General features: G+C 40.0%; 1 protein-coding gene across 16 annotated transcripts in view; it reads left to right on the top strand.

Moving 5' to 3' along the window:
* Positions 1-16,199, top strand: part of PITPNM3 (PITPNM family member 3) — a 163,666-nt gene that overhangs the window by 140,849 nt on the left and 6,618 nt on the right. For all 16 annotated transcript variants that reach the window (XM_068910126.1, XM_068910131.1, XM_068910127.1 and 13 more), the window contains 8 exons: positions 894-1,088; positions 1,832-1,980; positions 5,537-5,653; positions 6,744-6,860; positions 11,901-12,049; positions 13,917-14,066; positions 14,970-15,153; positions 15,573-15,701. In XM_068910126.1, the coding sequence (XP_068766227.1) occupies positions 894-1,088; positions 1,832-1,980; positions 5,537-5,653; positions 6,744-6,860; positions 11,901-12,049; positions 13,917-14,066; positions 14,970-15,153; positions 15,573-15,701 (1,190 nt within the window). The remainder of the gene's footprint in view (positions 1-893; positions 1,089-1,831; positions 1,981-5,536; positions 5,654-6,743; positions 6,861-11,900; positions 12,050-13,916; positions 14,067-14,969; positions 15,154-15,572; positions 15,702-16,199) is intronic.

The raw sequence follows: 16,199 nt of genomic DNA on the forward strand, positions 1-16,199 counted from the left end.
TATGTTCTCCTTTGTGCACCACTGAGAGTATTCAGTGCACTGAGAGTTCATAAGACTTGAAATGTTGAAGAAAAATGCATTACAGGGCTCCACGGCCTGGAGTTGTACAGGGGAGAGTCTCTGAGCCAAAAACACATGGACGATGAGCACAGCCTGATGCAGTTACTTGTTTGAACAGGACTAAAATGTGCTCAGGAATAAAGCAATACATCATCAAGGTTCCTTTCCTTTATGTTCTGTGCAATGAACTGGGTCCCCTTTTTCTTCTGTTGGCTATGTTTTAATCTCTCTAGGAGGTCTGTCCTCTGAGAAAAACACTGAGGAGTCAGCTGCTTTTGATATGTATGCCGTCTGTCTATCTCACTGGTATCTATTTGGGCTTCTGCTTTTTACAGTACAGCAGGGATGTGCAGGCTGCCTCAAGCAAAATTATAAGTAATGCTTTTATTTAAACGCACATACATTCTTACATGTGTTTCAGAACACCTCAGGAGGAAGGGTTTGTTTTGTTTCATTAAATAGGTATGTTAGCCATATCCCATAGCTTAGCTGTCAGAGTGATATGAATAAATGAGAATTCTGTTCCATTTAGGAACATGCAAACCAGCAGATACCCTCTCTGAAGGCACTCTTTCTACTAAAGCTGTTTTGTTCATGTTAGGAAAAGGACAAGAGCAGTATTACAGACTGCCAGGGCTGCTTAGCTCTTCTCAGAGAATGACTTTGAGGTGGATAGGGTTGAGTGTGCAATAAAATAACCTCTCAACATCACTACTCGTTTTGGAAGATCTTGGCCAAAGCACCAAGCTTTTTTTTTTTTTTTTTTCTTAAAAGAATGAAAGAAAGAAAACATGCTGTTCATCCCTTTGTTTTTTCATTTTTATAACCTGCAGGTGATGCTATCCACAACCACAGTGCTCTGTTCCTGGAGAACAGCTCTTTGAACATACCTTTCCCTCAGGAAAGTCCTGAATCTCCAAATGCACACAGTCAACTGCAAGGAAAATCAAGGAGGTCAAGCTTGGTCAGCACAAACAGCGAAACCTCAGGGTCAACAGAGAGTTTACCATCAGCATACCTCACCAACAGTGAGTGTGGCTTGGTTCCGTGCACTGTCTGATGCAGCCTCAACCCTTCTGCCCACATCCTTTCTGTGGAAAAGTTTATTCTGAAAAGGAAAATTGCCTGCCTGGATATCTGAGGAGAATGGTAACAGCGTAAATTGCTGTGATTTTAAATAACACGATTTAACTTCCTCTTCTGTTTATAGTTAAGTGGATAAAGTAATGGAAGCAAAGTCACAATTTTATATTAAGGCTGCACTCACAAACAGTTATGAAGGATTTCATACTAATCGGTGTTTAGAAATATCTTCCAGGTGTGAAGAACTGTAGACAGATACGAATTGTTACTTATAATAACAAGGGCTATAGATCATTTTATTGTCCTGTTATGGACTGTCAGTCATATGACAATATTGTGTTCACCATTTGGGAAGCATTACAATTCGTACTGTAAAACATGATCATAAAATTATTAGTCATTCATTGTACATTTTCCGTAGACCAGAAAGCAATGGGAATCATGCTGGTCTGATCTCTGCTTCCCAAAATTTGAATCCATTAGGACTGGGTAGGCTGCAGACATTTAAGTGATGATGCAGTCAGTGAAAACAGTACTTTTGTGTTTGTTTGATACCTTTAATAGAACCTGAATTTCAGGATTAAAAAAGTAGAAGACTTCATTCAACTAACTAGCCTAAAGTGAAAGACAGCGAGAGACTTATTAAGAAGGTATCTTTTAGAAATGTAATTTTTTTTTTTTTTTGTAGTTACTGCCAAGTGGTGGGGAACAAAACGAATAGATTATGCCTTGTACTGTCCAGATGTACTGACAGCATTTCCAACTGTGGCCCTGCCGCATCTCTTCCACACCAGCTACTGGGAATCAACAGACGTCGTGGCATTCATTTTGAGACAGGTCATTGATTTCTCCTTCTCTCTCTCTGCAACAAATAATATTGTTTTTGCTGAGTGCATCTTCCAAGAGTGATAAGTGTTTTAATCTTTGGTTCAGTTAGATAGCTGCCTGTGGCTGCATCACATAGACCTTGATGTAGGAATGACAGATGTGGATTTACTGGAGAGGTGAAAGGCACAGCAGTCCCCCATTAGCACTGCTGGCTGGTGTCCTGTTGGTTTCTGTGATTGGGAACAATGCATTGTCATGCACACCTTACTGCTTCCTCCTGAACCCCAGATCAGTATGACCCTGTATTATGTGTTTGTTTCCTCTTGTCTTTTTGAAGAAATAGGCTATTTCCAGTTTGCTTTATTACTTATGTCCCTACTAAATAGCAAATGATTAGCTAAGGTCTGACAACAATTTTAAAATACCGCTCCCTTGAGAAAATCAAGTCAAGAGGCATCTGTATAGCTCGGTATGACAGTCATCTTTTGGATGGTGTGACACCTTCAGACCTGCCTCAGGAATTTAGATATTCAGCTAATACTTAAAATGAGAGTCTCACACAGGGAATTTATGGACAGCACGTTGTATGGACAATACAAATACATAAATTAACCTCTAGAGACATCCAATAGGCAAGCTCTATCTATAGATAACAAAGAGTTGTATTGGCACCTTGTAATGAACTTACTGATTATACTGAGATTAGAGATGCCTTCCTGAAAGAGGGCTGTACTCAGTGCTGCCTTTGAGTGCATACTGGCTTTGGAGTACATCCTTCAATCTTGTTGAAAGTGAATGAGGCTGGTGTCTAAAGTGCAGGCTTATGTGCTTTCCTGAACCAGGGCCTCAGAGTGGATTGTGAGTTGGATTTGGAAAGATAAATACAGTAGGTTTTTCCCTCTCCACTATGCCTTGTGTTCCAGTTCTACCCATGGTACTTAAGAGTTTTCCAAGCTGCTGTTAACAGTGGAGGGAATAAGAAAAATAAGGAGACTGAAACAGAAGTGCATAAGAGAAGACTGTTGCTTAGCATTCTCCCCTGTAAATATGCTAGACTCTTTAGAGGCATTGCTTGTGCTGTCTCCTCAGAATTGATTTCTGAGGCATATTATGGATCTCTGTTTTCCCTGCTGTTCCAGCGTTTAGACAGCTGCTCTCAGTAACTAGGAATAATGCAGTGCTTGTACCTCTGGAGAAATTGGTGTGACTGAAAAATCTCACCTGGTGTGGAAACAACTTAGTGTCATTTGTGTGAAACCTGCAGGATAAGTGCAGAACCCAAAGTGACCCTGAAAAAGCCCATCATATGCAGTTTAATTTGGATTAACCAAAGGATTAGTATATTTTTACTTCCAGTGAATAATAAAACAGCTACTGCCTGACACGTGGCAAAAAAGTAATGCAGAAAACTGCAGTGACTTTAGTTCATTCAATCAATTTTGAAAATGCCAGTGTGCCTGCCTCTCCTACAGCTCCTTTCAGCTGGTCTCCAAGCATTTGCTCCCTCTGTCTCCTGTTCCCAGTGGTGCTGTCAGTGGCGTTAATTGCCTGGAGGCTCAGCTGGTAGCTCCTGGGAATGGAAGCTCAGTGGCTGAATTTCCTCCAGCCCAAAACTGCTGCTGAGTGAGAAGAGAGCTCCCATACTGAATGGACAGCGATGATGAGTAGTTAAAAGAAAGGACTAGAATCATGCTGTACAGTTTTACTCAGCGTCTGAGAGTGGAATGTGCAGCAGAGGATCTGGTTGGTAACTAGACCACTTGCAGAGTTTTTGATTGCTACTTTTACTTGATGAAATGCTAAGTCCCCTTCAACCTCTAACTGTCCTTTCAGAGCACCCTTTAGAATAAATGATTCCAGTCATTAAGCAGTTACTGCTTTTCCACTGCAGAATTTTAAAAGCTAATTTAAATAAACTTTTTTATAACTAGTGTCACCCCAATCACTACAAAGCAAACATTACTGAAGAATTTTTTCGTGAACCAGTATAATCTTCAGAACAGGAATCTTATTTGTTGCTCATCCCAAAGTAGATGAGAGACTTCTACTGGAAGTGACAGGATGCAAATTTCCCCCCCCCCCTTTTTTTTCTTCACTTCAAGGACCCTAGATAATCTGCATTCAGACTTCTCTTATTCCTTTGCAGCTCTCTTATGTTTCCTGTCATCTCCTCTTCTCTCAGGATTTTTTTTTTTTTTTTTTTTACCTTGAATGTGTCAGAGCATTCTTGCAGCTCCCCTTTCAAACAGCTCCCTAAGCCCGCTTGTCTATAAGCAATCATTCATGCTTTATTCTCCTTATTCTCCTTGCATCCGCATCAAGTTATATTGTGTCTTATGTAGGCTTACGTGTGTGTTTCAGCTTTTATAATTCAGTGAGCCTTCAAGTGTTTGGAACATGCCTCTAAAGCAATATGTGAGGTTACAGCACAACGTAAAGAACTGGTTAACTCTAGCATTGGCTGGACATTCTGCCTCTACTGGGATTGAGGTTAATGTATGCCCTCTGGGCATGTGTATTTTCTGCACATGCCCTACAGTGAATGGGATTTATGCCAGTTTATTAAAAAAACACCCTCACCTCAGCACGACTGTGACACATAGCAAGCTAATTGCTTTGCTAAGGCTGAATGCAACAGGTTTTTACTCAGGGGACTTCATATGAGACAGCTTTCTAAAGGATTCCAGGCCACTGTTCTAGATTTGGCAACCAGCATGGAAAACCCAGGAGAGAAAGCTTCAGGATGGAAAGCAAACTGTTCAACTTGAGTCATTTTCTGTTAGTTTGTGAAAGAGACAGGGTAAGCTATTTCTCGTTCAAACTGGAGTAGCCTTGTGCTATCCCTGATCCCATTAGTTGATGAAACCACAAGCACCGTGTTACTGAAGTCTGTGGGTTGTCCCTAGAAATCTGAGGAGGCAATAGAAGTTTCTTGGTAAGTGCATGCTATTTAGATCATAAGAAAGAGTGTAGCCTATATGATTCTGCATGTTCACAAATTCCAGTCCCCTTATGGGATATTAGCAGCCACAGGCTGAATCCTGAGCCTATTCCCTGCTACAATGGCAAGATCTGAAAGGCAGAAAGAACCATTCTTCTTGGATGTATGTGTAGAAAATGAATACGGATGGAGTCAGGAAGCTGACCTCTGCCCTATAAAGGACATTAACAAGTACTACTTTGGTCTTAAGCTGCCTTACTGACTTTTGGATGCTGTGCAGATCACAAGCGGACTGTGTGACTGTCACTTGATTCCATCCTAATGTTCTCAACATTTTCTCTGGATTTATGTGATTCAGGGGAGGATTTGAATGTAAAAGAATTTGCAGGCTCTGTTGTGAGTGGAAAAGCTGTTTGATAAGTTTTTGAGGTTAACTGTATAGAGATATGACTTGCTTTCACTATGTTGGCCAATACTTAATGTGAATATATGGCCTGTATCTCTTCGTACTCCGCTTGTGCTATCAGCTCTGAATCAACTTTCAACTGCACTTCCCCTTTCTTAGCCAAGTACAGGACTCCCCAGGCCATGTGCTGTTCTATTAGAACGTTGGTATCATTTCAGGTGATGAGGTATGAAAATGTAAATTTCAAGGAAGATGACAGCCTGGATCCAGCAACACTAAGCCCATCCAATCCACGAGAGAAATGGCTACGCAAAAGGACACATGTCAAGTTGAGAGTAGGTATAAATCTGAATACCCATGGCAGCTATAGAACTTGGGTTTTGCAGCAACTTAAATTGAGTCCAGTCTCCCACAGTGTGAATTTTACATAACTGAAGATAACTGAAGAGCTAAAAACTGCTAAACGCAACCCAGAGGCAAACAAACTAAGAGTTAGGGAATTGGAACAATTTATTATTGGTTTACCATGACATGTTGGGAGAAAGTATGTTTCTTTCTCTAAATAACAGAAGGGCCCTACGTTTCAGTTGAGCAAGAGGTTCTCCTTCTATTTTCTTATATGCTACGTGAGTTCATAACCTAAGACAAATATTTATTTTCTTCGTTCTACAAATGCCATGTCAGCCAGAAATACCAAATTCAGCCTCTTATGATTTCTAGGGACTTGTTTAATAAAAAATAAATAAATAAATAAAAGCCATGAGAAAATTTGTGTTGGAAACTAGCTGAAATCCTGACCTTTTTCTTAGTAAAATAGCCGTGCTAATTTTAAATGCATTTAAATGCAAGTATTAAGCATTACTGTAAATGCTGGTATGAATACATTTTGCTCCAGGGCATAAGTATGCACCAGGATTAAACATGGTCATCAGCAAAAGCTCGTATCCAGTCTATGCCAAAATTTATGCTCGGTCTGAAAGCAGTGCCAAGTTGGAAGTACTCCTCCAGTGGTGTCATCAGCTAAAACCTTCTTGGGGGAAGGATTGCTTGCTTTTTAGCATGAAAAATTATGGCTATTTAAAACATGCAAAAGTACCTCATGAGTGTGTCTTGCACAAAACCATGTGAATCTGCAGCAACACTTGTAGTGAAAGATAACTGGTATTTCTTAAAAGTGCTCTCTTATTTGGTCATATTGAGCATTTTCACTAGAACCTGTATTCAGGAACTCACCATTACTGGGATCATGGCTCCAGCTGAACTGGGAACCCAGTTTTGCTAGATGCTCTACAGATGCGCTGAGATGTAGCTCAAACACACTGTCCAAGACTGTGACTGCATCGCTGTTCATAGTGAGAAAGTAGAGATAGTAGCCACTCTACAAAAGCAAAAACTGCCCTTCCCTCCCTTTTGCTTTCATTTCAGAATGTGACTGCCAATCACCGAGCTAATGATGTAATTGCAGCAGAAGATGGTCCTCAGGTACTGGTTGGGCGCTTTATGTATGGGCCTCTGGACATGGTAGCTTTAACGGGTGAAAAGGTAAAGCCTGAGTCTTCTGTTTCCTTATTTTTCTCAACCAACTTTTACTAGAAATAGTTGTTGAGTGTAGCACACACATAATATCAGAGAAAGCCTTACAGTGAGGGGAGGTATGCCACCCCTTTCACTTCAACAAAACTGTGTGGTAATTGGGCTCTCCTGATTGGTGGCCTTTTTCCCAGCTATCATCCTTCTTATATGATGCTGGCCATCTTCTCTGGTTAACGATGAGTATACTGTGTAGTGATTTCTGAACCTGCCATCTGATTGCACCACCTACTGGAGATAGTATTAACTTTTTGAAGAAGGAGGAAAAACTAATTCTGTAGCGGTTGGAAAACCACTAAAAGAACAATGTATGTCCTCCTCTCAAGTAAGCTATCTAAATAAAGGAATGGGGATTCTAGAGGTTAGGTGGCTGCTGTCTTTTCATACACACGGGAGAGGAAAGATTAATTTCACAATTGAAATAGTAATGTGACACAGTTGGAACCATCTGTACTCCAAAAGCCACCTGCAATAGCCAGGCTTCAAACTAACACAGACAGACATTAAGTGGAAGTGAATTCATTTGTTCATATTCACTGAGACTTTAAGGATTTTTGTGAGGGAAGAGCGCTTTGTGGAAATTGGCAGAGCAGTGCCGCTGAGCTTGGGGTAAAACTGAAGCATGGAGGCTTTGCTTGGCCATTTTGCTGAGGGGCAGCACTAACCTGTTCCCTCTAGGGACTGGGGCCTGCTGACAGTACAGCCTCCTTTGGAGTATCAAGATGTCTTTGCTAGCAAAAAAACAACGGGATGGTTATTTCTGAAACCATGTCTCTGATGGCCTTAGCTGATGGTGAGGAGATGCTCTTGTCAGCAGAGAAGAGTGATGGTCACTTGAATGATGGCAGGAGGTGTAATGTATCATTCTGCCAATTATTTAACTCTGTGTTCAGGGTTTGTGTTTTGTTTTCTCCGTCTTTGAAATTATACTTACCATGATACCTCTGAAGAGTGTGGTGAGATCTGTGGATAAAACTGGAACTGGTGCTTACTGTTGTCAGGACACCAGCAGAGATGCACCAGTGTCTGAAATCTGAAATGACTGGGGTCAGCTGGCTTGCCTAGAAATCCTGCAGCTCGCTCATACTCTCATGAATCATGCGGTCTTATTTAGCAGAAAATGCCTGCAACGGAATGTAATTGCAGTGTGTGACACAGCTGTATTTAAAGAAGCTTGTATAAAAAACGTTCTTCTGCATATTTGTAGGTTCATTTTTAAAGTGAGTTAGAAACTTTCCATTTGCAATATGTGATGCTTCATCAGGGAAAACAAAAGGTTTTGTTGGTATCAGGAGTCATTCAAAAGCAACAGATAGCAACCCCAGCTCTGTCACTGGCTGTGGGGTCAAGGAGCGGCTGAGATGAATGGAATCATAGACTAGGAATCACAGCCTCCTGCTTGCACTTTAACCTTGGACAGTCTGCTTTTAGAGCCATCTGCACTTAGGTAATGACTCTTAATAACAGCTTTAAGTAAACCTGCTTTGTGCTCTGTCTCCTTTGACACTGGTTAAGGAACTGGCTCTGGAAAGGCTCCGGCTGCCCTGTCTTTTTCATATTGCTAAGCAGGAAATGGTGTTCTTGTATGAAAAACTTAAAGGATCATGGCGGCATGCATTAGAGACAATCTGACTATTTTTGATGTATTCACGCTCCTGTCCATAGGATATTAGAGTTAACATGTTGGATGAGTACTTGCCGGCTAGACCTATTGCATTCAGTCACAGTAATGCTCTTGCTTTTGAGATCAGTCTTTACTTTCTCACTTTCTACCCGCATCATGAGCATGAAATGATTGTTCTTTTCTTCATTTGCTGAGTTTCTGGAGATACTTTAAAAAAAAAAAAAAAGTCAAGAATCCTTCAGAATCTTACTACATGACGTGTTTGGAAACCTCACTCAGTGATTTCCTTTGGGGTGATAGTCCAGACTACCCCTTTCCAATTCCACTGAATTGTTGCCATTCCTAGCAGGGACCTCACTTTCAGCCTCAGCCATAGCGAAGTTGAGTGACATGTAGAAAGACAGATCTCTCAGTTTGTGCGAGGGAACTCCTCTACGTTCACAGAAGCTGCGTCAGCTGCCTCAGTCTGTGTTGACTTGAAACATATAAGCAGTGTGCTGCTTCTAAGGTTCTATTGCAGAACTCGGAATACTTTGTGCTGATAAGAATTTAACTGTCAGCATAGGTTACAGTTACATTTTTAAGACCATCATTGCTTCAATCTTGTGCCACTGGGTTCATAAGAAACTTAAAGCAACCTCATTACTTGAGTTTACATGCAGGTTAAGATCACATTTTTTTTCTCTGATTTAGATGAAGATTTTAATCACAGCTCTTTATTAGCTTTCTCAGCCCTTCTTCACTCTGATCATGTTATATTCACTTAATAAGAGTCTTCTGGCATGTAGTGGCTGTATGAACATTTAAACTGTGTGGTTCCAGGGCTTGATAATTTCCTATTTATGCCATTTCTCACATGTAAGTTCAAAATGTCAGTTAAATCAATTGGAGTGTATTAAAAGTCTTCAGTTGGATCCGCAGTTGGGAAAAATGCAGATCCAAGCTGTCTATGCAGTGAAATCCCTGGCATGGATTATTTGTGCTTATATCCTAGCAATGCCTGTGATTGAAGTTGGGTACTCTGTTGTACCTGGTGCGGTGCAAAAATAAGTAGAAACAACTGTTACCACAAAACCATTGACTCTGTCCCAGAAAATGCCTTCCCCCTCCCATCTTATCTCCTCTGTGAGAATAAAGGGGAAATAAAGGGAACAAAAGGTCACTTGAAATCCTTATGTTGATTTGAAATGGAGTGGGGATTAGAGCAGGGAAGATTTGGTGTCAGTCAACAGTGTGGCCTGCAGATTTGTGCAGATCTTGAAGTACTTGTTTCTGACAGGAGAGCCTAAACTGCTCTGTCACTTTGCAGTGCTGTCCTCAGCAGGCAGGAGATTCTCCTTGAACCTTAGCATTTCAATGTACAAATGCGAACTATATTGAAGATATATTCCAGTGCTTTTCCTGAGGCCAAAGGTGTCTCTCTGGGCTTTAATTCCCCGTTACACACTGAGCATTACACACTTAACCCTACACAGGTTATTGTGTGCCGGTTCATTGCCTTGAAGTTGCATTCCTATTTCAGAAAAATAGAGAAGAGCAGAGAGGCTTGTGTTTCTGCAGTGAGAAAGCATATTCATATTCCCTGTGGTGTTGCATAGAATCCTGTCTTTAAAATCCCTTGGAAGAAATTGCTAACTAGAAAGGCTAAGATTATTACTAAATATTGCATTGAGGAAAATTCCAATTTCAATAATGAATTAACATTAATTCTCATTCTAATTTCGTGGGATTTCAAATCTAATGAAAATCTATTTTTTGTTTTTACACTTCTGTGCTTTCCCTTCAAAGATTTTGTGTGACTTTATAAAAAAGACTACATTTCATGATCTCTTCTTGTGGTGAGGGAAAACTGATACAAAACAGTTCAATGACCGCAGTCAGCATCATATTGTTCTAGTAGCTTTTACATTACTATAGCAGAAGAAAAAAAAAAAAAAAAAAGTTGACCTGGAATGATAGTTATTGCTAAGATGTTTCAGAATGCACAATGCAAACTTGAAAGCTATTTGTTTGAATCTCCCCCATTGTAATGGTACAAAAGATCTCACCTTGACTTGAGAAAATTTATTAAAGGGGAAAAATAGAAGGTAAGAACAGAATGATTGAATAAAACAAAGCCAAAAGTGTGATTCACAAAAGGAAAATACTTCTGTTCCTGGTTAGATCTTGGATTCCTTTGCAGGTTGTAAGGAAGTGAGATTTTTTTTTTCCTCCATATCTGTTAACAAAACATAAAAATATTTTTATTTACCTTCCTTTTGCTAAAGGTGCATTTGAAATTTGGGAATCCAGTTAGGATACAGAGTAAAGCTTTCTCTTGCTCTACTATCCAAGACTTTAAGGAGCCAGTTGGTATGCCTCTGTATTAAAACTGTGAATTCACTTTGCAGTTAAAAAGCAGAGGAAAGGAGGAAACAGATTGTTTGATCTTGGTAACACTTCTGATTCAGAAATACTGGACTTTTCTTCCTTCGCACCAAAATTCATCCAGGAAAACTTTAGTTCCGAACTTCATCAATTCATAACAATTTTACTGTTGTTTATAGTTACATCCCAATGTCACACAATATTATTATGTCCAAGAGAAGCACATCTGCAGATTTAACAAGAATATCCACTTAAAGAGCCTGATCTCAGAAGCCGCTGTCCAATCTTGTAGAGTATCTGGCTGAGCGTTGAACATTAAAGAAGTTCAAATACCTTTTATGCATACATCTGGTACAAATTGAGTCCAGAAGGAGAACTCAACAGGTACCTCCCTCAGATTTACTGATTTATTTATTCCTAAAAAGTGCCAATTCAGGGCAAAGTATGCCATACATTTTTTGTTAATTTTGGTAAAATATTTCATTTGAAGAAAAGCATGTTGAAGCCTTTTGTTTAAAAAAAAAAAAAAAAAAAACTTGATAAGTTTAAGTTTTTCATTTGAAGGCAAGTTTGAGGAAGATTATGGTTTAAATTTATGATTTGAGAATGATTTCATTTTATTAATAAACAAATGAATTTTCCATTTTGTTGATTTAGAATGCAAAACTGTAACATGCACACACAAGCCAAAATGATCTTTTTCCTACTTTTGAGTCTTGAGAGAGCTCTGTGCCCTCTTGACCCCTGCAGTGCTAAGCTGTGTGTTTTAACTGTTCAAGCCTATAGTAAACTCTCATACTCTGGCTTAGGGAGCATTTTCCAATTATTAGGACGCTCTATGAAGACTTTACTGAATTCTAAGAGTCCTTGAAGTTTCCTTGTAGGCTTTTAGTACAAGCCCCAGTTGGAGATACTAATGTCATCCAGGCTATGGCAGGCCCTGTGAATAGGGGATGTGCTACCTACTATCAGATCTGATGACTGTTTTGTCGTTTTTGCAGGTTGACATCTTCATAATGACTGAGCCATCTTCGGGTAGGTGGGTGTATTTTGACACAGAGATATCCAACAGCAGTGGCCGAATATCCTACAGCATACCCAAACAGAAGAGGCTCAGAGTTGGCGTGTATCCTATCAAAATGGTGGTCAGGTAATAGTTCCAAGCTGGAACTACAGCTGTGGTGGGCTGTTGTGATCAGGAGAACACCGAGGTGTGTAAGATTGAAGGTAGGGGAAGGGATTTAGAGTCAGTTCTAGGTTATGCAACAGACTTGGGCAAATGACTTAATTTCTTTGTGCTTCAGTTTCCCAGTAACAATTTGAGGTATCTTTTCTCCATCCTTTCACTGTGTCAGCTTAGAGTTCAAGCAGTGATCGTGTTTTAACCTGCCACTTTGGAGGTGTCCAGCTCAATGGGTCTGATCTCCACCGCAACATAAATCCTTAGTGCAATTCAATTTAGTGACGCTTGGCCTTGCATAACACAGAGGATTGGAGGACCATAATCAGTCCTCCTACAGCAAGAGTGTATGATTTGAGTTAAGTCAGAGCCTGCTCAGTGGGAAAAAGACTGCTGCAGGGTATGGCTCTGCATTCTTCAGACTGGTGACAGGCTTTTCTTGTTGAAATGAACAGTGAAGGTACTGCCTTGCTCTCAACAGCTGTTCGTTTATTGATGTCAGGCCGGTTGAAGGAGTCACTTTAATTCTCTGCTCAGCACCACACTTATTCTAAACTGAAAAAACGCAGCACCTTAAAGAAGCAATTCATTGAAGTGAAAGCATTCAACTTTCCTGACTCTCCAGCAATTCTTAAAAAGCTCTTTATTAAGTCAAGTCAAACAGAGAGAGTGAAAATGTGTGAAATAAGATTTGTCAGCCTAGGTGCAGGACTGGAGTGGCTGTGCTTTTAAAAAATCTTATGTTTAATAAAAATTCACCTTACTTTAGTGTAAAAATTTAGTTTAGTATTGTGTCTTAGAGTTTAATTTCCTACCCACTTAGCAAGCAGCTTACAGCTTTCGCTGGATTCCTACTTTGGAGGCAAAATCCATATGATGAATTTAATTGAAACAGAATGTGATGTTACCCAGCCCATAGGCTGTAGACGGCAGGAATAAGTTTCAGACTGGGATGAAAGAAATCATCCTTTGTCCATGAAGCTGTGATGTGATACACACATATTGTAAGAAGCTGCATCACCAGCTATTGATTCGTGGATAGTACAATAATTTTCATTTTAAAGAAAGGAAGGTGCAGCCTTCAGATCACAGTTTTTAGGTAACATGAGGTCATGGGATGGTACGAACTTTCAGTCACTTTGTGCTGTTTTAATATCCTAATGTCCAGCCCCCTTGAGAGGAATAAGTCATGAACAGAAGATTGCATTTTAAATCCTTTATGTTTGCCTTTACATGAGAAAAGCCATCTATGGTTGTACTTCTCTTTGGGTTTGGCAGGAAGAGGGGTTGTTTTATTTGGTTTTACTTTTCTGGATTGGCATTCCCGTTGCAATTTGCAGGCATAGAAGGATGGGTAATGCTAGAATTACCCAGCTGTAAGCACATTCCATTAAAAGGTGTATATCAGTTCTTTCCTTGTAATTTCAAATAATTTGGCAGTAATTGTAGACTGCCGGAAAAAAATTGTAGCTGATTTCTAAATGTATGTGCGTATATATATAGCAGTCATATACTCTGTGTGTGTGTATAGATAGAAAAATAGAAAGTTTTGGTTCTTAGGATGTGGTGTGTTTTTCTTGAAATTCTTTAATGCAGTCATACAAGTGTTATTGCTCGGTGAAGTCAGCTTCCACAGTTCTTGTTGGAAAGCTATTTCCTACAAGAAGCGAAAGCTTTAATCACCCCATGTAGGACTGAAATCAGAAGCCCTATTTGACAGAGATTTTTGAAGCTGTAGATCCAGACAGATCTCATTTCAGATTTTAACCAGAATATGTTGAAAATACATTCCGATTTTTTTTGTTTTTAAAAAATATTTATTACTTTGACTCTCCAGAGGGGACCAGAGCAGTGCTGCAAGTTACCTGACTGTGCTTCCCCGAGGAATGGAATGTGTGGTGTTCAGCATTGATGGTTCGTTTGCAGCAAGTGTTTCAATCATGGGAAGTGACCCCAAAGTCCGAGCTGGGGCAGTTGATGTTGTCAGGTGAGTGAGGTTTGTACGGTTCTCTTTTTAAAAAATCTCTGACTTACCTGTTTGAACATAATGGGAAGAAAGAGGACAGAACAAATTGTTTACTAAAAAACAGAAGTCTTTTAAGGCTGAGCTTTTTTCCATATGCATTTCTGTATTTGCTTGGACATTAGGCATGCCTGATTTTCAGAGGAATCTTAAAGTGACATGATTTAGTTTTAAATTTATGCTTTATGTTATATAAAAAGGCCTCTTGGGAGTATGGCCTTAGCGTATGTGCAGTGAATTAATAATGACTCCATTTGTTACTGTGATTAACAAAGAGTGTATTTTATGTTTGACTAACTTCAAATAAGGACATACTTCTACTTGAAAAATATCAAGTACCGTGCGTATAAGAGGTTGCTTTTTTTTTTCTGGAGGGCAAAAAAAAATAGTAGTGTGCTGAGGGGGAGCCTTTTAATCCACCCTTGCATGTCTGTTAACACTGCACTGGGCAAAGAAATAGAAATGTCATTTTGGAAGTTGCATTGGGATGGAGGGGTGTCAAGGGTTTCAAGGGTTTCCACTACCTGCAGCTGAAATGGAAGTGAATCTTGCTGTGGATTTCAAAGGTAGCAGGACTTGAGCTGCAGCAGAGACTATTCTAAATACATTTTTAAACGGCTCTCATGTTTTATATAACTGCATTGTATGACACTGTCTCTTGCTTTCCTCCTTGTCTCTCAAGATGTAGAAATTATTACCTAATTTCTCAGTAGAAGCAGAGACTTGGGCATGCTGTTTTCCGCTTGTTGAGGGATCATGTCTGACTTCTCCTAACTGGGTCTGTGCTGAGCAAAGAAAATACTGACCTGTCCTGTGATTATTATTTCTCTTTCTGTACATATGTAATTTATCTGCTGCTTCTGACAGGCATTGGCAGGATCTGGGATATCTGATTATCTATATCACTGGCCGTCCAGATATGCAAAAACAGCGTGTGGTTTCCTGGTTGTCTCAACACAACTTTCCACAAGGGATGATCTTCTTCTCAGATGGGCTTGTTCATGACCCACTGCGACAAAAGACTATTTTTCTCCGGAATCTCATGCAAGAGGTACAAAAACCTGTTTATATATTTAAAACCTTTTCCAGAGAATGTCGTTCAGTGAAGTTAGATCACCCTTCCTTTTGAACATTAAATCTCACTGGCCATTACAAAGTATTTTTGCCGTTCCTCGTTCCTTTTCCCACTTTTTAAGGAACAAAGAAGGTTGGTAAAACATCCAAAGGGGGCCTCCTGGCATGTGGTATTACGAATGAATAAATGAACTGCCTGTTCTTTCCTGTGTGTGGACATATACTTAGCTGTTCTGGCCTGCAGGCAGGCAGATTTAGGTTTCTGTGGTTTACAGAATTACATTGTTAATAGTGAGCTAGCCTGCTGGTTCACTGCAAAACAAGCGTCATCCTTGTAGTATACAGTGTTTGGTACTCAGCGCATTCACAGTGGAAGTAATATTTGCCTTGTTTCAGTGCCACATCAAAATCTGTGCTGCATATGGTTCCATGAAAGATATTTCTGTATACAATGTTTTGCCTCTGTCACCATCCCAAATCTACATTGTTGGACGGTCAACAAAGAAATACCAGACGCAGTGTCAAGTAAGTAACTCTTGTTACAGATTCAGGAAATCTTATGAGGAACAAAGAAATGCACGTGTGCATAACTGCATGTGCATACATGCGCAAACGGACGCACATACAAAATAAAAAGCAGAGATAGTGTTCCAGGGGAAAAAGGATGATTTTGGTCTTAGATGAGATGTTTTCCGGCAAAGTGAACGGTAAAGAGAATTGAGCGGTCTTAGGATGTATCTACAGGTGCATGTATGGCATAGTGCTGAATGACAAAATGGAACGGTTCATTGAAAATCAAGGCGGGAGGAGGCTTGTATTATTCCTCTGTGGGTATCTTACTGGGTGCCAAAGATAGGAACTTAACCCCTCATAGAGCCCATGGATTGAGGCAGCTTCTCCCCAGAAGACATGTTCTAGTGCCTCTCCCTTGATAGTTTAGAGAGCTTTAAGTATAATCCTGGAAGTTGAGCAATGTAAATATCCCCAAAACTGTATTGTGGTCAGCCCTTAAAGGCTGGGGTC

This window comes from Struthio camelus, chromosome 16, assembly GCF_040807025.1.
Source record: "Struthio camelus isolate bStrCam1 chromosome 16, bStrCam1.hap1, whole genome shotgun sequence".
NCBI classification, from domain to species: Eukaryota; Metazoa; Chordata; class Aves; order Struthioniformes; family Struthionidae; genus Struthio; species Struthio camelus.